The 22,959-nt window shown below is 43.4% G+C and overlaps 4 protein-coding genes across 4 annotated transcripts; 2 read left to right on the top strand and 2 right to left on the bottom strand.

The window, feature by feature from the left end:
* The first annotated feature begins 2,347 nt into the window (after positions 1-2,347).
* K441DRAFT_661290 (uncharacterized protein) lies at positions 2,348-2,802 on the top strand. Its single transcript, XM_067648856.1, has one exon. It carries the CDS (start codon positions 2,432-2,434, stop codon positions 2,726-2,728), a length of 297 nt encoding a protein of 98 aa, XP_067502954.1. The 5' UTR covers positions 2,348-2,431; the 3' UTR covers positions 2,729-2,802.
* Positions 2,798-3,279, top strand: K441DRAFT_661294 (uncharacterized protein; the record flags this gene model as incomplete). Its single annotated transcript, XM_067648857.1, has 2 exons — positions 2,798-3,157; positions 3,230-3,279. Coding segments are annotated over exons 1-2 (308 nt in total), but the record flags the coding sequence as incomplete, so codon positions are not given.
* Positions 3,280-15,932: 12,653 nt separating this feature from the next.
* Positions 15,933-16,449, bottom strand: K441DRAFT_137548 (uncharacterized protein). The gene has a single exon (XM_067640104.1). The coding sequence runs from the start codon at positions 16,378-16,380 to the stop codon at positions 16,162-16,164; it is 219 nt and encodes a 72-aa protein (XP_067502956.1). The 5' UTR covers positions 16,381-16,449; the 3' UTR covers positions 15,933-16,161.
* Positions 16,450-18,170: 1,721 nt separating this feature from the next.
* K441DRAFT_661295 (uncharacterized protein) lies at positions 18,171-20,373 on the bottom strand. The gene has a single exon (XM_067648858.1). The coding sequence runs from the start codon at positions 20,197-20,199 to the stop codon at positions 18,190-18,192; it is 2,010 nt and encodes a 669-aa protein (XP_067502957.1). The 5' UTR covers positions 20,200-20,373; the 3' UTR covers positions 18,171-18,189.
* Between the last annotated feature and the right edge of the window lie 2,586 nt (positions 20,374-22,959).

Genomic DNA, 22,959 nt, shown 5'->3' on the forward strand with positions numbered 1-22,959 from the left:
CTAGGCTCCTAGTAAAAGGATAGTAGAGAGCAAAAGGACAGAAATAAATTGCAAAAGGATAGGGATAGGTGTTAGGATTTCCTATGGTTTTTCCTACCGTTTTCTCATTCCCTAGTAGTTGTAGTAACTTAGTATTTTACTAAGGAGCTATAAACCCCTAGGGGTTTATAAACTATTAGGACATAGCTACTAGTATATATTAAGCTGCCTAGAAAGGATTCATGTATATAGAACTATAGCGCCATAGCCCCGAGGCTGCATGCGCAGTATTGTACGTAGTATAATACAACGGACTAAAAAAAAAAAAAATAATAATAATATTAAGATAGGGTATAACTTGCTAGATTTACCGCGTTAAGCTATATATATAAAGCACGCTCTTATCTTTAGTTATCGCATTGTTTAGGCTAGACTACCGCAAGAATAAGTTACACTAGACAGAGATAGTAAGTATAAAAGTCATAAGAATAGCTAGCGGGGTTAAATAGGGTTATGGTATAAATCTATACCTATTAAAAGCGAATAGGAATGTATATATACAGCGTAAACAACATTCTATAGGCTAGATAATTAAAAGATAGAGCCATCCTAAGAATGCTATAGCTGCAGTATAAATAGACCTTCTATATACTACTAAGTTGCGATAATAAATCAAGCAGCTTTAGGAAGCGATGCCGAAACACAAAGTAGTAGAAGAGTTTATAAAGACGTAGGTTATATAATTGTGTTTTTTAGGTATAGCTATAGCGAAAACTTATTTGGTAGATATAAAGTAAAAAATATATCATAACCACCTACATGCTACACGAATAATTAAGAGCCCCTTTTATAACCTATCCCAAGTTGGCCTAATTAGAAAGCCTACCAGGCGCTACTTTATTATAGCTTAAGGCCGGCATATGCTAAGGGTCTTACTACTCTTTGTTATAAAAGGTATTGGCCGCCAAGGTAGCTTTACTGCTAAGATATTAGACTCCGAACAACTACGGACACCGAAGGTCGAACTAGGGTTATTTCCTTATATATATTAGGGCTCTTAGAGCCACCTTAAATAAAATAGATTACTTATTTAATTCTGTGTCTCTACCTACTAGCTAGCTTATATTATTTGTCGTAATACTAGCCTAGCTAAAAAAAGGGTTTAAAGGCTACGAATTATGCCGACTTAAAACCTAATTTGGTACTCTTTACTAACGTAATACCTTAATAACAGTAAGGCGCAAGCCTAGGTATATAATTGCCATTATCTAAATAATCTAGTTAGCTGTTCCCTTAATTTTAGTCGTAAAGTGCCTTTTATCATTCTTTGAAAAGATCGGAGGACGTTAGTATTGCAAAGCAACACTATTCTTTAGACGTAATCTCCGTTTATAAGTGTTAGATTTATGGAGGAAATCTATTAATTGTTACGGCACCGTTACGGAACTACTACGGCACTGATACGGACCCTAGTCAGGGGCTCAGCTGGAGCCTTGGCGCTGTGTATATAGACGTGTCCTTTCCTTGACCTTCTTCTAGTCCTCAACTTGATATCCTCGTTAATAGACTACCGATCGTACAGGCTTGCGCGTCCCTCGTGTCGTGCTTATGCCTCGATTAACTAAGTCGCTAACATTATATCAAGTCCAACCACCCTTTCTTCCTAAGAAGGAACTCAAAAATATCTACAAGGACACAAAACAGGACCCCAAGGACACAGAACAGGACCCTAAGAACCAGAACTAGAACCAGAACTAGAACCCTAAGAACACGAACGGAACACGAACGGAACACGAACAGTACACGAACACGACCACGACCCTAAGAACCAGACACGCACGGACAAGGACCCCTGAAAGAACCTACCAGAAATTACCTAATACCCCTACATCTAGCGAACACCAGATCAATTCGACTGGGTCAATCTAATCAAACTAGAGCCTTAATATAGGCCTATTACCAAATCGAATCAATCAAATTAAGGCCTTCTAGGGAGGCATAAACGATCAAATCAAGCGTACGACCCCGACCGTACGACCCAACCGACGAACGAACTGACGAATCAAAACGTCAAAATAAGGTTTCGCCAAGACGCTAACTAGACCCTTCCTGACCCTTTCAAATCGAAAGCAAACGACCTTAACGACCAGTTACACCAGACGTCAATCGTTCAAACGTACAGCCAGCGAACAAGGAACGATTTGGTCAAATCAATCAATCAAATCAAAATCAAAAGGAATCAATTTGGACCACTTAAAGAACCTACGTGTCTTAACTTCTAAGCAAGCCTCTGCCATTGGTTCGCTTAGGTGCACGTGATCAAAGTCAAATCTAACCTTTAACAACTGCCTACCCCGCAGGACTCTATTATCATTCTCATCAAAATATACGAGTATCCATTACCTAGACATTAAATATACGCGACAGAACCAGTAGCAATATCACCGATAGTATGGCTCCATCAGCTCTTCCGTTTGAACCTTCCTATACTGCGTTAAAGAGCCTCCGTCAAAAGGTCTCTAATTACACCACTACCTCCGTTACTCTACCTCATCGACCTAAGAACCTATCTACGGATCTTCACCCCTACCTTAACAACGCTATCGTAACCCTAAGCACCTCAACGGCCTATCTGTACGATGATAATGCTCCCTGGGCTGTAAGGGTAGTAGAGGTTAAAAAGGGGGTAGAAAGAGTTAATACAAAAGTCGACGAAGTCAAGGCTGAGGTTGCGGAAGTCAAAGCTTAGGTCGATGAGGTTGACAAGAAGGTCGATGAGGTTAACAAGAAGGTCGATGAGGTTAACAAGAAGGTCGACGAGGTCAAGACGGAAATTGCGGAAATCAAGACGGAAGTTGCGGAAATCAAGACGGAGGTTGCGGAGGTCAAGACACAAGTCAACGACGTCAAGTTGCAAGTAATGTCGTTGGAAATGCAAATGGACGACGTTAAGAACAGCCTTTTTAACCAGACGCAAAGCCTTAATAACTACACATATATTCAACTGAATTCTATACAAAAATGGCTCGACGACCAGATTGAACCTATTACAGCTTATGTTCAGGATGGAGACTGCTATAGGTATATCGTGGCTAAAGGTTTTCCTAACAGAGTCAAAGACTTCTGGAGGCTTATTTCAGACCCTAAGACCCTAATAGATCTCGCAAGACATTACTCAGTACAAGACTAAGAACGATGGAAGAGGGCTACCTCAAGGGACACCAACGTCAGCTGTTACATGGAACTAGAGGATACAGTTATCGCGCATCCCTACAAGTGCCTTAGGGCCCTAGCCATGCAGTGGGGTCTACAGTACAGCGCCCTTAAACAACTAAGAACAACTCTACAACGCCAAGGCCTAGGAAAACGCAAGGCAGAGACGGACAATGGGTCAAGACGAGTCAGGGCACGAGAAGACCAGGACAGCGATTCTGCACAATCAACCTCTTCACGAGAAGTCGAATCAACCTCGTCACAAGATGTCAACGACCAAGGGTCTCAGCCAAGCAGGGTGATATCAGTACATATACGGGTATCTTCTAATGCAGAGAGAAGAGACCTTGTAGAACAGCTGATGGCCCTTAAAAGAGAGGATCCAGGAAGACGTAGCCATAAGTCTACACATTGGGAGCCTAGTAATTCTCCCGAGCTTTAATGGAGGATTGGATCTACTCCTTCTACTAAACGACGGAGGAATCGGATGCGTCATCAGGACGGTCAATCGGTCCATACCTCTGAACTTATTGGACGACATCAGGACCGCAGCTCTAGGGACCGCAGCCCTAGGGGAGAGCTTACTCAATCAGCCCCTAGCACGGTACCTTTTGGATCAGCCACTCGCGAGGGACTTCAGCTTCCTTATCTACCAAACGAACGGACGATCGACCCCAACCTGAACGACCGACCCTAACGCTGGCACCGTACTGCCAAGGACAAGACAACGATAGCGTGATACGCCTGCTATCACAACCTGACGACGATCGTGCCGATACGCCTGCGATCCACTGACCCAACCTAACCGACAAGACGTCGCGCCGATACGCCTACGACACCGATCCCGACGCTAGTACCGTACTACGACCTGAACGACCGACCCTTACTGCTCCGCCTACAGCTACAATTTGGAACAGATCTGGTGCTAGAAAGGAAAACAATATGGCTTTCTTGACTAGGGGGACAACTACAAAGCCTAAGGGCAGGCTTTTGTGGAGGGGGGGGTGATGTTACGGCACCGTTACGGAACTACTACGGCACTGATACGGACCCTAGTCAGGGGCTCAGCTGGAGCCTTGGCGCTGTGTATATAGACGTGTCCTTTCCTTAACCTTCTTCTAGTCCTCGACTTGATATCCTCGTTAATAGACTACCGATCGTACAGGCTTGCGCGTCCCTCGTGTCGTGCTTATGCCTCGATTGACTGAGTCGCTAACATTAATTAGATGTCCGTGCACCAATTATAAGAATTAAATAAGGACTTTATCTATTGAAATGTAGTTCTAAGACCTCTATATATATATAAGGAAAGGTATAGAAAAGGGAAGAGAAGGAGGGTAGGGGGTGGCAATAGAAATATAAAGTAGATAACTAAGTTAAGACGGGGTAGGTAACTGAGTCAATAACTAACTCAATAACTAAGTCAATGGGTAGGTAGCTAAGTTAGGGCAGTAAGGACCTAATTTGGGTCGATAAAATCGTTTAAAGATTGCCAGGAGTTTATTAATAGGATACTATACTATTCTCTACCTCTAATAATATAACTATATATCCCCCTAAAATATGGATTTTAGGAATAGGATAAGTTACTATTAGATATAAACGCCTAAGTTTTACTTTTAGGTACGAGTAAGTAAGGAATTTTCTAATAATATGTACGCTACCGGTTCCTTAAACTATAAACTAAATCCTAGAGTAGAGTAGTATATTTAGCGGTTATATATAGATATTAGCTATACGCAAGGAGGTTATATTATACCAGGGGGATTACCTTTAGAATTACGGAAACTATTATTGCTATCTACTACTTATACTGTTTTAGCGTATATATAATTACCTACTACCGCCTTTAAGATTATCTAGAAACCGTTAGCTAAGATAGGAAAGATATAACGCCACTAGTTAAGAGAGAATTAGTGGTATATACAGTGCGGGATTTAAAGTCGGGAATAGCGGCAGTTTAGGGGTCCTACTAAGGGAGGGGGTTTAACGGCCCCCCCTAGATAGGGCTGGCAACGATATCAAGGTTAAAGCAGGTCGTATAATACTTGTCTTTCCCATTAGGCAACCCTAAAACGCCTAGCTCCGTTAGCCACTGCTATACCTAGTATAATATATATATAGAACCTATCTCTAAATCTATAGGGATAATAAGGTTAGTCTTATACCACTATTCGTTAGTAAACTCGGGCTAGCTAGGAATAGGGTTAAGAAACTCTTTTTAGCGTATAGTAGAGATAGTACTACTGTTAATTTAATAGTATCTATTATTGTTAAAGTTCTAAGTAGTTAAGAGTCTCCCTCTCTAGTTACCGCTAGTGCTATCTACCGTCTACTGTGGGAGGGTAAGGCCTCTCTCAGATGGGAAGTCACGGTGCTGTCAGTCAGTCTGTCTGTCGGTCGGTCGGTTGGTCGGTCGGTCGTAATCAATTAGTAGAACAGTTAGTAAGAAAGAAAGAAAAGAGTGTATTTCCGGTAACTGGTAGGGTCGTAATATATATGTAAGGAGAAGGTAAGAAGGAAGGCTCTATAAATATAGGAAAATGCCAAGATAGTAGGCGACGTCTAATCCACACTACCACATACCTCCCCTACTAAGAACGTTGTCCCCTAACGTTCTATACTATAGAAGAATAGCCAAACGAAAGTATAATAAAAGCAGAATAGACAAAGGAAAGCATATCTCTAAAAGAACGTAGGTAACCTTATCCTTAGCCCTCCTACAGAACTGTTCTACAGCGTCCTTCCATCATCCATAGCTCAGATCCGATCTTCCTACTAGCAGCAACTAGGACAGCAGTAAACCAGAAATAATAACGGCAGTAGTAACAGTAGCAATAGCAGTAATAGCATTAACAGCAGCAATAGCAGTAGTAGCAGTAACAGTAGTAATAGTAGCGGTAGTAGAAACAGTAATAAAAGCAGATAGTCAGCGCGGTAAAATAAAATAGAATAGTCGGCGGTAGAACAGTCGGTAGAAGAACTCGGTAACAGTAAGTAAGTAGTAGGACATCCGGCAGCAGAACTTTTGGTAGTAGAAATCTTAGTAGCGGCAGACGGTTAATAGCAGTTGGCTGGTAGCAGTTGGTCGGTAGCAGTTGGTTGATACAGCAGTAGCAGAACAATCGGAACAGTGGAACGGAACGGTTGGTAGGAACAGTAGCTAGAACAATAAAATAGAACGGTTAGTGGCAGTCGGTCAGAGGCGGCTAGTTGGGCGGCAGCGGGGCGATTAAAACAGTAGGGTATGGCGGCCAGGAGAGCAACAGCAGAACAGTTAAAATAGCATTAGGCCTAGAACAGGTCGGTTGGAACAGTTGGACGATATAACAGATCTAGCAGATCTAGCAGCGGTACAGATCTGGCGCAGTAAGAACAGTAGGGACGGAATAGTTAGCCGAGACAGTAGAGATAAAATAGCCGGACGGAATAGCGGTAGCAGCGGCGGCGGTAGGGCAGTCAATTAAAATAGCAGAGGCTTTGGCCTGATTTGGTTGTTCGGTTGGTCGTGTAATTAATTAAGGTTCTACGTCTGGCTCTGCGTCGGTCTGCGTCGGTCTGCATTATACACGACTCTCGATTAAGGCTCCGTCCGTGGCTTTATGTAACCGACTACCGGTACCATGCTGAGACACTAGGATGCTGCCTGGAAGGCAGCATCAGCACTACCCTCGTATACCTCGTATATCTTATATTACCCTGTTTCGACTACGTATTAGTCTCCCCTTTTATCTTACTGCCTACACCTTTCTCATGTATTTATACCACTTGATTTCCATAGATTTACAATCAAGTTGCTCGTTCAATTCCACACACTGCAAAGCTTACACTTTACATAGTATAAGGTCTCATCTGCGGGCGTTAAGCAATCGACTAATCGAACAGGGGCGGCTCTAAAACGTCGACTGGCGATGCTCCCGACGATCTACCGGCCGTATACTGATTTCCTATGTAGGCCTAGTGTCTGCGTGCGTGCCTATATGCCTGCTTTAACTGCCGGACGAAGACTGTCTAATTGGTTGGCGACGGCGTGCTGCAACTGATTGTTCGGTCGTTCGATTAAGGTAGAAAGTCGGTCCAGTTAAAGGCTCTAATTGTCCTGATTTGAATGCGGAGACGGCGTTTAACTAATTAAAAGTTGGTGAGGCCCTAGCTTAACTTAAGGTGTCTTAATCGGTTAAGGCTTCGCATCTACCGTACTGTTATCCAATTAAGGCTTTGCACCTGTATGCTCTATATCCGTAGACTCCGTATACGATACCGTGTAAGACTCCGTGTAAAGCTCCGTATCTATGTCTATAGGAAGGATCTTTCTGGTTAACTTCCGTAAGCGTTAAGACGGGCGGCAGTTGATTGATAAAAGGGGGGTCAAAGGGAGAGGTTCCTGCAGAGGCTCCAAAACGTCAACTGGCGGTGCTTCCGACAATCTTCTGGCCGTGTACTGGTTTCCTAATTAGGCCTAGTGCCTGTCTGTCTGCCATTGTAGGATCTTTAACTGCTAATCAAAGATGTCTGACGGCAACGGTGACTAATTCGATTTGACTGTAACAACGTACAATTAACTAACGTTTAAATAGGGCATTAGATCGGCCCGACTAAAAGCTCTAGTTAATCTGGCTTAACTGTAGAGACGGCGTCCGATTGATTAAGATTTGACTGAGGCTCTGGCTTAACTCAAGGTGTCTTCCGCTGTACGTACAATTGAGACTGCACCGTCGTATGCTTAATTAAGGCTTCGAATCCGTTGACGTTCAATTAAGGCTCTGCATCCGTAGGCTCTGCATCTGCGGACAGTTGATCAAGACTCTGGCTTGCAGTTGTTCGGTCAAAGCTTTGTATCCATGCAGTTAATTAAGGCCCTTAGCGTTTACCAAATGTCCAATCCAGAGACCTGTCTTAAGACCTCCTTCCTCGTGAGCATAAACGGCAGTTTCCAGTAGATCATTTCCGCGGGCCCGGTGCTTTTGTAAGACGTCCTTGATAGCTACTTTTAGAGCCGTCTTTGCTCTTTACTTCTTCGGCGCATCCTTAGGCTTTTACAGCTGCTCCTTTACCCCCCACTACTGGCAGTATACTCGCGTATCCTTAATCTTCTTCCAGCTTAAGAGCCTTCTTAGGATTGTCTTCTGCTTTTAGTCTCTTTGTTATTGTTCTGGTTCTGCGCTTCGCCTAAGCTGTCCTTAATATCTTTTAAAACCATCCAGTGACGGCTTCTCGGCTATTGTGACTACCTCCGCTGCGTATCCCTTGTCCTTATATCCATAATGTAGTCCTTTTATTAAGACGATCTCTAAGCAGAAGTGCTGGCTCCTATACGTTTAATTCCTGTTCTCCTTGTAATCCTTAATAAGGTCCTTTACTAGCCTAGCTAGATATGGCCTGGTTCCGTCTTTAGTTGTATAAGGATGGCTCAGGCTTAACGTGGTTAGCCACGCCCTGTGTATGATCTCTTGCAGAGCATCTTTATCTTCTCTTGTCTTGCAGTGCCTTTTTATATACTATTTTACCATTTCCGCGGTGCTTGTTCCCCAATGTTATGCTGCTGCCTTTATACAGGTCTCTTCCTTGCCGCGGTTTCCGTTCTCGTCGTGCAGCTGGTAGTACTAAATTCGGACGGCAGTGTTAGTCGTGCTGCGATCAGCCGTCGTTTAATTAAGGAATAACGTCGGCCCGGTTGAAGGCTCTAATTTAACGGCAGTCGACTGCTTTGATTTAGTGACGGCGACGTGCTGATGTTAAGGCTCTGGCTTGATTCGATTCTTGTTCCGACTGATACCGGTACACACGATATTCCGGAACATTTCTGCCTCATTCCGGAACGAGTCGTCCTTATTCCAGAATGAGTCGTGTATCACTTTAATCGGCTCCATTCCGGATTGCTTGCCTTATTCCGGAAAAGAGCTTGCCTTATTCTGGAAAAGATCTAAAGCTATATTAAGATTTAATAGTGCTTTTTTAACTTTTCGGTAAATATATAGATTTTAGCTGTAAAATAAGCGGTTATATATCTTAGATATTATAATCTATCATTTAGTAGAGTATAGTCGCGATCTCTAGTATAAAAATATAAGATCTTAATTTTCTAATGAGATTTTCTATTACTCTAGAGATTAAATTTTACTACCCCTCTAAACTACTATAATACTATTAGCTTCTATCTAAACTAGGTTATGCTGCGATTTATAGATATATTTAAAGGCCTTTCCACGTTATAGATATAGTCTATAAGTAGTAGAAACTAATTAGGTAGGGGGGGTGGTTAATCGCGTTCCCTAATACTAAAATTTATAAATTACGTAAAGCTTTAAACCCACTAAGATCTATTAAAAGCTGGGCTCTTTAACATTCTACTAGTTATAGACTAATTGCCTAATTAGGTTTAGCGTAATTGCGATTTAGATTTCTCCTAGCTACACCAATCTTACTTACTCTATTATTCTCCTTTCCTTTAGCTTACGCAGCCTCGCTAGTAGGCTTAATTAATTACCTCCCTTATCTGCTATTAATTAAGGTTATATAGAACTTTATAGCAGAGTCCCCCGTTAGGCTTGCTTTATTTAAAAGTTAATCTAAATACTATAAGCTCTTACTAGAGGCTCGCCCGGGGAGTCCTCCGTTGGCCAATTTATATAAGGCTTTCCTCTATAGCAGTAGGAAGAACACTCTATATTTCCTTTTTAATAGCTATACTGTTAATTATTACATCCTTGCCTATATATATAGCAGATAGGCTCGCAATAGGAGTATTAGTAGGAGGTAAGGGAGCCGCATTAGGTGTGGGCGCGGAGGTAGGCGTAGAGGACGACATTGCTATTACTAGTATTAAATTTAAGCTGGTAGTAGAGTTAAATATATATTTAGAACTTATATAAAAGGCACGCATATTATTAAGGATCTAATTAAGTCGTACGTAAAGGCGGTAGGAAGGATTAATAAAAAAATTTTAAAGTTCGCGACAGCCCCTGCGCTAAGCCTAATTAGGCGATTTTTAAGCAAAATTAACACCATAAAGGAGCTTATAAGAGCTCTATAAAATGCCTTACGCTTAATTACAAAATATTATTTAACTACTAAATGTACACTTATTAAGTAGATCTTTTGGCGACGTTATATAGGTATAGTTAGCGTAATTTAAGGTTATTCTAGACCCTATATAATAACTATTTACTAATTAAACCTATAAAGGAAGAAAAACAAAAGCATAAAATAAATCTATTTTAAAGAACTTCACGACTTATAGTATACGTGTGGGCGTTAGCAAGCCTCTACCTACTATACCACCTAGTAATTAGCCTAACCTTTAAAGATCTTTTCCGGAATAAGGCAAGTAATCCGGAATGAGGTCAATTAAAGCGATACACAACTCATTCTGGAATAAGGACGACTCGTTTCAGAATAAGGCAGAAATGTTCCGGAATATCGTATGTACCGGTATCAGTCGGAACACTAGCGTCTATATATTGCTTGGCAGTGTCCATCTTAGCAACGCACAATGCTGAGACCTCCTGCAATATTCGCGAATATCGAACGCAGTCACTACGTGGCTAATTTGCTTTTTAATATTATTAAACTCATTAATATCCATTATTTACTCGTTTAAGAATCATTTTATAACGCTATTACCGCTTATAACTAACTGGGATATCCGCACGCGTATATAATCCTAACGAGTAAACCCATCCAGACGACCTACCTTAACTATACTATTATCTACAACCGTTACACCCTCCTTAATTAGTCCTATAATGCCGTCTAAAGCTAATATACACGCCACTGCTATAGAAAAGTGTGAAATTACTAAAGAGTAAAGGGAACAAGCCTAAAATAAAAGGGAGATTTAGAAGTATAAGGAAGAGCGCAAAGCCCGCCTAGTGGAGGAAGCTCGCTAGTACGAATACCACCAGGCTCAAATGGCTTAATTACAGTTAAGCTTAGCCGCTTTAGCCTTATAAGCTACCGCAACAGCTGCTATAGCTAATAACCTGAGTAAGCCTCTCCCTCTTAGTATAAAGTCGCTTAAACTCTGCCTTCCTAGCATTATAAAAAGGAATTACCTAGACATTTTTAAGGGCACCTTTAATCTAGTAAACCTCGCCCATCTTTAAGTCTATACCGCTTGGATTAAGATCGCCAATAAGATACGGATTAAGAACGGCACTCTAGTTATAAGGAAGGCAAAGGTAGATAGGAAGCTATTTATAGAAAAAGGCGTCTGGTTTAAAGGTTTTATAAACTATATAGTTATCGCTAGCACCCTCTATATATGCCCGCCGGACCTTATTACTAGTATACTTCTCTAAATAAATACAATTTGCACCTTATTAACCTAGTATATCTAGGTAAGTTGCATACTTAATCTAGCACTTAACTATTATACCTTTATAATAACTAATAGCTAACTAGAACCCACTAATTAGCAAATATTAGCCTAGTATATAGCGCCATACCTTATAATATCTAGCACCATTAGCTTCGCCGCCTTAAAGAGACCTAGGTTAGATACCTCCTATACCTCTAATACCTACCATAGGTTTAATAATAAAGGCTGCGATAATATACCTTATAAATACCCGCACAAGTGCTTAAAGTATAGTAAAGATTACGCCGTATTATCTAAATCTTATGCCTAGAAACAGTAAGGCAAACCTTATAAAGTAGGGTCTAGCCTAACTATAATACTAACTTTAAGTATACGCCTAGGACCTAGGCCTAATACATTACCACTATTCCCTACCTTTATAAAGGCGAAGGCTCTCCACCACTCTTTATTACCCCTAAGGATCTTAGCGTAGCACTCTCTTCTATCTAACTACCCGGGCAATCTACTAGCCATTTTAGTAGGCATCCTAACCTATAGCTATAAGATAGGAGCCAAATCTATCCCTATTCTAAGATCTTATAGGAACTATAACTCCTCTTAGAATAACGCCGACCTTATCTCTAAGAAAATAACATTAGACCTTGCAAAAGGACATATTAGAATCGCGATAGAGCCTATTATAGTCTTACCTCTTAGCCTAGTGCTAAAATTAGATAGAGGATACCGCCGGATTTATAATCTCTCCTTCCTACTAGTATTTTTAGTTAATAACGCAATCCTAGAAGAATATGGAGCACTGGTGTATACTACTATTACCGCTATTTAGGCCCACGTTATTTCTATAGGCTGTAAATGTCTGCTGCTTGAGAGATATTAAAGACGCGTTTTGTATAGTCCCCCTATTCTATAGGGTAAGAATATTAATAGGCTTCTCCTAGGAAGGTGTTACCTACTAGGAATGCTGCCTATCCTTTAGTCTTTAAACTGCGCCACTTATATTTAACCTATTTACGGAAGGCCTATACTAAATACTCTATTTATAACTACCTTATAAGGTAGAACACTACTTAAACAACTTTATCTTTATTTTTACCAACCTAAACGACTTAGCGGCTGTTACCTAGACCTATATCTCTATTACTAACTCCCTAGGTATCCCTTAAAATAACTCTAAAAATATAGTAGGAACTATTATTAAGGTTCTAGGATATACTATTAACACCATACAAATATAAACTCAATTGTTACCATAGAAACAATCATACGCTATTAAGGAGGTTACTACCGCACTCTAAAACGGCTTATTATTGTTCCTTTAAACCTAGCAGCTTATAGGCTACCTTATATAGTATACCTACATAATTAGGCTTAGTTAATCTTACTCTAAATCCCTTTAGATCTTTATTACTACTTAGCTAGAAACTCTAGTAAACAAGCATAAACCTAGGCGATTTAGCACTAAGTTACGAAGTAACTTATATATCTGGCTTAACCTACTTACTATAAGTAATGGGGTATTATTCTTTAACAACGTTAAGCGTGCCTGCATTTATCTCTTTACTAACGCCTTTACCCGGTTTAGGTTTAGTAGCTTTTACTTCTTTAAGAAACTTAAATATAAGGATAACTGGTAGTAGTATACTACCAACCTCCCTTAATCTTAGGCGTTTAGCATATTACCTAAGCCCAGCCAATAAGTAGACTATATTAATCCGAAGGAGATGCATGCTATTGCTTACGTATTTAATCTATAGTCTACTAACTAGTAGTATAGCACGCTATCTATTTATACTAATAGCATAGTAGTTCACCATAGTATTAAGAAGACCGTTATCCGTGGTGTAGTAAATAAATCGCTCCACAAGATCTTGCTAGCTGCTATAGCTTACGATATTATATTATCCATAAAGTAGATCCTAGGTAATTTAAATAGCTTAGCTAATATACTATCTTAATTCTAGGCTACGGCTATCTATTAGTTCTGCCTATATTAGGCCCTTAATTTACTACTACTAAAGCTAATAAGTTTTTAACTAGGTGCTATAAACCCAACGGACTACTTATAACCGCCTATAAATTTTAAAAATATTGTTAATATACTATCTAGCCTCTATACGCTCCTTCTCTGGCACGGCCTTACGCCAACAACCCGTAGAAACTATTCCTCAGCAGTTAACAGCTGGAAGTCATACTATATACTTAAAGGAGTCTCTCTCTACCTAGCTAAGCTGCGTAAACTAGGCGAATGGATTGCCTGCCGCGCATTCGGTACCTCCTAGCCATAGATAGGTAGGCTTAAGGCCAAAACCTTATAAGCCTACATTTCCGTAATTCGCTCGCGTCACGTAGATTATAGTATCTTAATTACGGCATTTAAGGATCCTATAATACACCAACTACTTACTAGAGCAGCCGCTATCTCGCCCTTAGTAAAGAAGAATAAGCAGCCTATTACTAGGGATATTCTAGCCTAGGTAGTAACACACGGCCTATTGCTACTAGATATTAACACTAATACCATATTTACCCTCGCATTTGCTAGATTTCTATAAATAGGCAAGATTACGTACACTACGGCGGAACTTAAGAACTAAACAACTTTCCTAGCGAAAAAGGCTACCTAACACAATATCACCTTTACGCCTAGTGGGATGATATTCCGCCTTAAATAGAGTAAAGCCGATAAGCAACACTAGGGCGTTAATATCACCATTACGGCAGTAGGCGGCCTATTATGCCCAGTCGCTATTATAATAAAGCTGTTTAATAGGGACCTTTAACCCCTTAACTCCCCCTTATTTAGTTTTAATGGAAAACCCTTTGCCTCTCTAGGGGTTTATAAGATCCTTTTCTTCCGCCTAGTAGCCGCTAGAATTAACCTAAGTAGTTACTTAAACCACTCCTTCCGCTAGGGCGCTACCCAGTTCGCTAAAGATTTAGGGTATTTATATTAGCAAATTTAGCAACTAGGTCAGTGGTTATTAGAAGCCTTTCGCCTATATATTAGAACTAAGACTACTAACCTTTATCACCTTAACTCTTACTTCCAGCGTAGTATACCGCTCTTAGTGTAAAGATCGCTAGCTAGATATTAAGATTGCCGCTAAGGCGCTAATAGTAAGCAAGCTAATAGCGATTTTCCATACCGGGTATAGAAAATCCTAATTAGTTGGCTTATAAGTTAGGGTCTATAGAATATGGCAGAATGCGATAATATAGCAGAATATAGCAGAATACGGTAATGTGGCAGAATATGGCAGAATATGGCAGAATATAGTAGAATACAATAGAATGCGGTAATATCTTATTAGGCGCAGAAGCTTCGCTTAGGGATATCTGGTTACTTTAGGGCAAATCCTTAGTAGATTTAAGTGCTAGGTACTAGCAAAACCGCTAAGAACTAGCCCTAGAGTAACCTTATAGCCCTACATCTCCTAATTATACGGTTAAAATTAATATCCCCTTACATAACTACGATAGATAGATACTAGCGTCTATATATTGCTTAGCAGTATCCATCTCAGCAACGTATAATGCTAAGACCTCCTGCAATATTCGCGAATATCAAACGCAGTCACTACGTGGCTAATTCGCTTTTCCTACCCGCTATCCCTTACACTCAGTATGCATTATATATAGATAGCGCTTTAAGGCAATTCTTTAGTAGGTGCTAGGAACTAGCAAAACCGCTAAAAACCCGCCTTAGTGCGACTACTACAGTTAGATAGTTTTGCAGCCATAGGCTTGCGGTTAGGGATATCTGGTCACTTTAGGGCAAATCCTTAGCAGATTTAAGTGCTAGGTACTAGCAAAACCGTTAAGAACTAGCCCTAGAGTGACCTTATAGCCCTACGTCTCCCAATCATACGGTTAAAATCAATATCCCCTCACGTGACTGCGATAGATAGATTGAATATTGAATATAGTACAGTCTTGGCATTGTGTTTTAATTAAGAGTAGGCTCCGTTCGCCCTCAAGCTTCGGTAGAGCTTTAAAATAGCTGTCTCTCGGACTGCTCTCTCACCACTATCGCCAAGTTCGTGATCCTTGGCGCGGTGTAGTAGGTGTTGGCTGCTCTCTAGATTCTGCCAAGACCTGCGAAGCCTCTTGTACCACATCCGTCGCTATAAGCTCATATCGAGTAGTACCATATTCGATTCTCGCCGTCGTGAACAGCCCTATAAAGGAGAGGATCGCGGGCAAGCTGCCACGTAGAAGTAGCTAATTTGCGCCTTTTATGAGGCGACTTCGGAGTGGTTACAGTTGGTGTAGAGTCGCTTGACGCGTCGTCGTCGCCGCTAGAGTAGGTAAACTGATCAGAATCAAGCTCAGAAATGGCAGAAGAAGATGTATCATCGTTGTCAATTATGTTGGTAGATGAGGGAGGCATGGCGTTAATCAAGGGCAGAATGTAGGGGTGGTAAATCTCGTCAAAATTGATGTCATGCGAAGTCTAGTTTAATGTTTGGTAATTTCTACTTCCTATGGGTTTACCTACCAAATTTGAAATGCGCACGTATTGTAAGCAGGCCCGAGAGTCATTTACCGATACGTCTACCACCTTAACTTCAAAAATATCCAACACCCAATATCTTTCAGTATTGAACATATCGTATTGATATTGATATTGAACGTTCAATATTCAATATTCAATATTGATAACACCACTGCACAAAATTAACGACCGCTTTCTCTTCACATGGGGTGAGATACTGTTGGCTCTGGGCCTTCTCTTCGTTCGAGCGTCGGCCGTGTGCACGAGCATGGAGGGTAGATCGAGCGACGTCGTGATGTTCTGCTAGGGCACGGTATGTATTGCGCACACCATGAGGAACGCTCTGTGCGAGTGCTTGGCTCGCTCGGTCCATGTTAGCTTACTATGGTGATGGTGATAAGGAAGGAAACGAGCGAGGGCATGAAAGCGAGCGCGAAGGGCCCAGGGCGCAGTCCGAGGTGGGAGCGAGCCCGACCCTGAAGGGGGGCCCATTTTTGGACCTGTCTATTTTTAGCAGCACGAAAGTCGAATTCTTGGAAGAGCGCTGGGCGACAATCAATGACAGAGTCTTGGGGTCACTGCCAAAGAATTTGGAGATTCATGCTGATGGTGAAATCCCACGTCTGCATGTTGAACGCGGGAAGGGCGTTATGTGGCTCAGGGGCGGGCCGAATCACACATCGATCTGTATGCCATGCATGGCCGGGTTCCTGGTTTTGAGCCTCCACTGGACGATCGGCCAGGGAACGAATCACAAGTGCTATGGAAATGAAACAAGATTTTAGAAAGGTGTCGGCATATTGCCTGTCAAAATCAACGTCCGCAAGGGCAAGTTAAAGGAGCTGGAAGCACTGTGCTGAGCTGTTTGTTTGCTGCTCCGGTCTACCTTAGGTCCATAATTGCTTACTGGTGATGGTGGTGATGGGAAAGACTGGACTAGGGAAGAGTGAGACTCTGAAGAAGGGACAATGTTAGCACCATGTCCGTAAGTAGCCGACAGCCATTTTCGAAGTCTTTTGAGCGCCAGACTGAGCGATAATTGATCATTCCGATATCCACGGCGAATTTCGAGATTCTTTATGCATGGTTCTGCACGTGCGATTCAGGAACGAGCGAATCAGAGTAGTTAACTATGGAGTCATGCAGCTGCGGGGCAGATTCTTCTTTTCCTTCCATTCCACCACACTTTGCGCCATCGCCCGGCTAACAGCAACGCATCCTTCAAGAACCCTTCCCAAGGTATTGCCCCGCGTCCGTAGGAAGAGAGACTCTACTAACTAACTCTCAGATATGTGCCAGTGTGGGAGAGAAGTTTGTACCGAATGTAATGGAGAGATCAGCCGGCGTTGCGTAGTTCCCTGTCCCAATGTCCAACATCTAACGTCCATCCCTGTGTGGCGAGCCACCCACCGTAACGAGCCGCTGCGAATGCTCTTCAACACAACAAACCCAACAACAACCTTGAACCATATATAATCTCGGAATAGTAGCTTCAGATCATAAACAACACTCCCCCTTGACATCATCTTGAAATCGCTCCTGCTTACCATGCAATACCACCACTTACTGTGAACGTCACACGAGAGCATCACTTGGACAACCTCTGAACCACCAGAAAGTTCATGCTTTCCGCCAAAAAGCTGTCAACCTGCTGCACAGTATATAAAGACTCCATCCCGAGCAGATCGACCTGATCTTGAATTAAATGGTGCTTCTGTGGTGATTTGACGCTCATCAGCGGAGGTCGACAGAAACCGGCTCCACACGCGCCAATACCGAAAGCAGCCTAGCTGTAATATAGTGGCAAGGAAGATTAATGCCCGACCTCTGATGTGGCTGAGCCAGGTCCCAAAGCTCGACTCTCGCTCTGAACATGACTCATATCGACACCTGTTCGACCGCTGTCCATCTTCTTGCGTTAGGATGAGGGCGCTTGTTCCTACAGCTGGAGGTCTTCGTACGCGTCCTGGATGACACCGAACAATCAAAGAATTAGTCAATTATCTTTGCCGTGACCTTGATCTAAAGAGCGGCCTCATGTTTCGGACCTGAATGTACAAGGTCTTAGGAGGATATAGGAGGTTCAAGGGTTCCATCAAGTGAGTGACAATATCGGAGATGTGAAGCATCAAATTTGCGGACGCTAATGCTACAGTATAGTCAAAATCGCGGACATGCAGCGTTATATTCCACTTTCCTTGTTGTTCATATTCTTCCTTTCCAACGATATGCTTACTCCGTCGTCATCCACTATCCGTCTATATCGTACCTTGTAACCAGCCGCCCAGCCCGCTAACGCTGCGTTATTCATCTTGTGCAAGTTCGGCACATTTTCATCACTGCGCAAACCCTCCAAGGAATCTGCAACCAGTCGAACTACATCTACATCTCTCCACATCTTAAGTGACTTTGAATTGCGATGCCAGTTGAAGACGAGGAATCCAAGGGGTACTGCGGAAACCAAAATCGCGCTGAAAAGGGCGAGTAGCAGAATCAGGGGGACGTAGGTCATGCGGTAGAGAATCGTAGTTGTTGCAGCCTTGACAGCGTATGTGTTATTCCCAGGCACTGGCCACATTGCGACCTCAGCTGTTATCCTCTCTGCCTCTCCAATCGCATAAAGTGCATTGAGGGCGGCAGTTTCGAAGTCGGTAGGGCGACCACAGAGGTTGCCGCGAGTGGTATCAATGCTGGCAGTCTGACAGTTCGTGTGATTTGTCCCGTCTCCTGCTGTACTAGTGATTGCGGGGCCTAGGCCTGGAATCAAGGACCAGGGACGCTGAAATGACGTCTGAAGCTCCCAGTACTTGAGTTTGAAGAATCTGGGTGGTTCGTTCTGTTGGCTATAGATACTCGCACTTCGAGTCCAGGTACTGTTCAGTCGTCTCGTTAGGTTGTGTCGACCATTTTGTCGAGATATAGTGCAATTGAGGCCCCAGGAGTACATGGTGTTCGTGGTGATGGTTCGTGTACCATTGGCACCACGTCCGTTCAACGTAACGTTGGTTTTCTTGGAATACATTGGTCCATAAACCGTATCGAGGGGTGCGGATCCGTTTGCACCGAAGTTCAACATGGGTTCAGAGCTAAGCCAGAGGACGTAAGCGAAGCCGTTCTCTTGAGATCTATCAAATGCGAGAGTGGATAACGTCTCTCCACGGGAAAGGCTCGTGAAGGGTATGAGACTTCCGGCATACTTGCTTCCGATGGCCCCCTTGGTCGCATTTACCGGCACATCCTGTCCAAAATCATAGGCGACCTCAGTATAGACACCCACTATTGTATAAGATTCCACTACAAAAGCGCTTTGTGCTACCAGTGGCTGGCAGGCGGTCGAAAGCCGGTAGCCCGGAACATCCGCAATGTCGCTGATCGAGGATGGGAGTGCGTCGAGTGACGCCTGTGTTGCATTGATACCAATGTAATATTTGCCGTCGAGCTTGGGTTTGGCGTCATGAAAGCCCAACCCCATGAGCATTATGTTGAAGTCGTTCGCAAAGCGGGCTTGTTGATCAGTGGAAAAGTTATAGTATAGATAACCCATCCAACTCGGACTATCACCGAAGGTGTGAAGCAAGGGGTCATACAGAAACTGGAGGTCATGAGAGACTATGCCTGCTTGCGTAGTGTAAGCTTCGTACGCAATAATGTTGGAGAATAATGATTTCGTCCCAGCAGAGAGCAGAACTGCTACGGCGAACAGAGTAAGGCTCCAAGTTCCTGTTCCGAGGAAAGTCCAGAGTTTGACAAGGTTGAATGATCCAGTATCGGTGCTGCTCGCTTCGGCAAGAGCTTTGAATGAAATACTTCGCTTGGGAAGACATTCATTGATTGCATTAACACGAAGGTTACTGAACCAGAAGTAGTTGAAACTAGCAACGACGAGTGGGGCGAGAACGGCGCCGCACATAAAGTCGATGGCTTTAGCTTGGACTTGGGTAAGTCTGCCTCCGATGGCAATAGATTCTAACCCAACACCTTTTTCGCTCTTGGAGATAAATGGTAGCCATATGATGAGACCAGCTAAAGGAAGTACGAGCAAAATAATGGCAGCAATGCTACAGATTTGCGGGTCGCGGTGGTTGAACTTGAGAGAACGTTGATCGTTTTGTCGGATGTTGCCAGCTCCAAGGAACGGGTCCGAAGCTGTCCGCTTTTCTCTACCAGATCTGAAAGGTTTTTGGCATTGCATGCTTGAGGTGCTTCATTTATTAACGGGTCGTGAGCCCTATGAGAGGTTAAGTCTAGCTGGATGCGAGTGCGGGAAGTACTTGACATGAGAAAAGAGTGAGCCCAAAGGTCGGCATACGCGTTATTAATTATGTATTTTATACAACTCTTGTTCCTCACCGGTGAAAGAATGCTGACGCTTGGGATGCATGCTGCGGTCGTGAGGACAACGAATAATGTGCATTGCTAGCGCCTAGGCCACTTGAAGGATCAAGTGGCTGAAACGCATCGCAGTTGAGGCTGAGCATGATCTCGACAGGGCATCTTACTAACCCTAGCCTCCACGTACATTTATGGGTGAGAAGGGAAGATACAGCACACGATGGTGCCGCACGAGAGTCCATCTAAGATCAATTACCGCTCAAGGGGCCATCACCGTCCTTGAGGTCGACTGTAGGCTTCCCGACGGGACTTCAAAAATAGCGAATTGGCTCTGAGCCAAGCAACAGAGCCTCTCTTGGCACGCTTATCTTCGACGGGAAGCGAGGGGAGCAGAGCGGCACAGCCACACTCAGACCAGCAGATGCATGGCCACCAAGCCCAGCGTCCTCACGATTTCCCTGCGTGGGGGAACAAATCATCAGCCCACATACATCGCGACTTTCTTTGGCACTTTCTGACATATATTGATGCCCTAGGAGCCGTTTGCCATGCGAATTTCCATTGGAGTTCTACATACAGCCCCTCCAGCAGGTCGCACAATCACGACAAGCTCCGTCACACAGCACATCATGATATCAAACTTTAGCGGCAAGAACCGCGCTTCGTGATTGGTAGCACAACACTGGCTATGCTATTCGAGATCAGGCGTGTCATATGCTCCGACTATGGAATCAAGCTGCCTTTGTCCTGATGACGACATGACTCTCTTAACAACCATATTCTTATCACAGATTTTGTGACATGCCGCTCTTGTGCAACCATTGGCGAGTGAATTGTGATATGTCACGTTGGCGTCGCCTTCGGCCCTCAAAGCTTCGCCGCATATCCCCAACAGATTAGTGGTCTGCCGCGGCAGCTGCGTAACTTTGTAAGTCAAGAGCCTTTCGATGAGAAGATGCAACTCGACCTGTCGCTTGTCGAAGTAGACATCTAGTTGTTTGCTCTGGAAGGATGTTGTGGCTCTGGATACACATATGTGCCCCAGATGTCAGTGTCCTTCTGCTTTAACACGCAGCTCAAATAACAAGCTGCATCACATCCCTTCACCAACTCAAGCATGAACTGCCGCGCAAAGAGTCAACATAGGTATCGATGCCCTCAATTGGATTGTAATGGCTCCTTCAGCCACATCAAGGGCATCCGACGTCATAAGGCTTGTTGCCATCCAAGTCCAGACACTCCTAGGTATTGGTGTACCGCCTCAAATTGCTAGTTCACCCCGATAGTCCTCATCAAGATATGCCTTCCACTGAAAACACATGGCAGCAGACTCGTTTAAGTCGATTATATCAATTTCGGAATCGCATGTGCCGGCTTCCAAGTGTATTATCATCGCAGGATAGGTACTGAATTTCCGATAGCAGCCATAGCATTCAATCGATGAGCGAAGGGCAGGCTGCAATAGCTGGTGCTTCACAGCCAAGAGCTCCAGTGGCGCGGATGATATAATAGGCAGGAGGCGTACCAGAAGGAAATGCCTTAGTGGATCGGATGAGCGACAGATANCATGTGTAGGATGCTGTTCAACCTCAAATTGATTTGGGACAGGCTCCCGCTGGCTGCGACCTGTTGCTGTACAGTCATCAATTGGTCTTCTTCATTCTCGGCGCTAGGGTCGCAGGCAAATAGAGATAATTGGAAGCCGGCTCTTCAACCAATGACGACTAGATTCTCGTATTATGACGAGAACTCGTGTCGGCACTCTTTTGCTCATGTCCATAGTGACAGTCGGAGTCCAAGTATGGGAAGCGAGTTCGAGATAGGGTAGGTATACAAAGCCTAACAGGTTAGCCATATCGAAACTGCAGAGAAATACTGGGCCTACTTCTTCTTCTCCTCTGGCGATTCCAGGAGCGGACTTCAGTTTGTCGCCGCTTCAGCGACTGGTCTCTGCGCCCGCAAAGTGCGCAGATGAGTGACGGTACGGGTGCGATGGTGACGGAGGAAAGGACTCTCGCCGATGGTGGTCTATCGCTGCACAGCAAGAGAGGAGGGAAGAGCGTCGACGCGGTTTATCGCATGCTGCGAGCAGCCTTTCCTCTTTTCCTTGTACGCGTTCAGGAGTCGCAAGGCGCGTGCGATGTAGAGCGGTGTGAGAGACATAGTAGCTGTCGTGGGTCTTCTCTTCGAGATTCAGGCAACGTTTCTTCGCAATTTGGGTGTGGTGGACATTATATTTAAAGTCAGAGGATTGGCTGAAGTCAGATGGCTCGTCATAGTAACGTTAGTATTATCCAAAGGCATCGGCAAGTGGTCGCGCGTCCTCTCGCCATTGATCAAGGCCCAACCGCGCATCGGCGAATTATGCCTGAAAAATCAGGAGCATATTGAACTGCGCCACATTTGTCCTAAACAGGCATGGTGTTAAACACAGTACAGATCCGGTACCGTAAAACGTACTACTATGGTATCCGGCATAAATATTGTTAGCTCGACGCTAGACAGGGGTCGCAACGCTAACCAGACAAAGCAGAAAAAAACTCTCGTGCTTTAATAACGATATTTATTAACTTCTAGCTACCACTTTATATACCCTCCTTAAGCGTCTATCACGTCCTAA

This window comes from Cenococcum geophilum (assembly GCF_001692895.1).
Source record: "Cenococcum geophilum 1.58 unplaced genomic scaffold K441scaffold_26, whole genome shotgun sequence".
Taxonomy (NCBI): domain Eukaryota; kingdom Fungi; phylum Ascomycota; class Dothideomycetes; order Gloniales; family Gloniaceae; genus Cenococcum; species Cenococcum geophilum.

Coding starts and splice junctions, on each gene's coding strand:
- K441DRAFT_137548 (XM_067640104.1), bottom strand. CDS start 16,380: ATGGACCGAGCGAGCCAAGCACTCGCACAGAGCGTTCCTCATGGTGTG.
- K441DRAFT_661295 (XM_067648858.1), bottom strand. CDS start 20,199: ATGCAATGCCAAAAACCTTTCAGATCTGGTAGAGAAAAGCGGACAGCT.
- K441DRAFT_661290 (XM_067648856.1), top strand. CDS start 2,432: ATGGCTCCATCAGCTCTTCCGTTTGAACCTTCCTATACTGCGTTAAAG.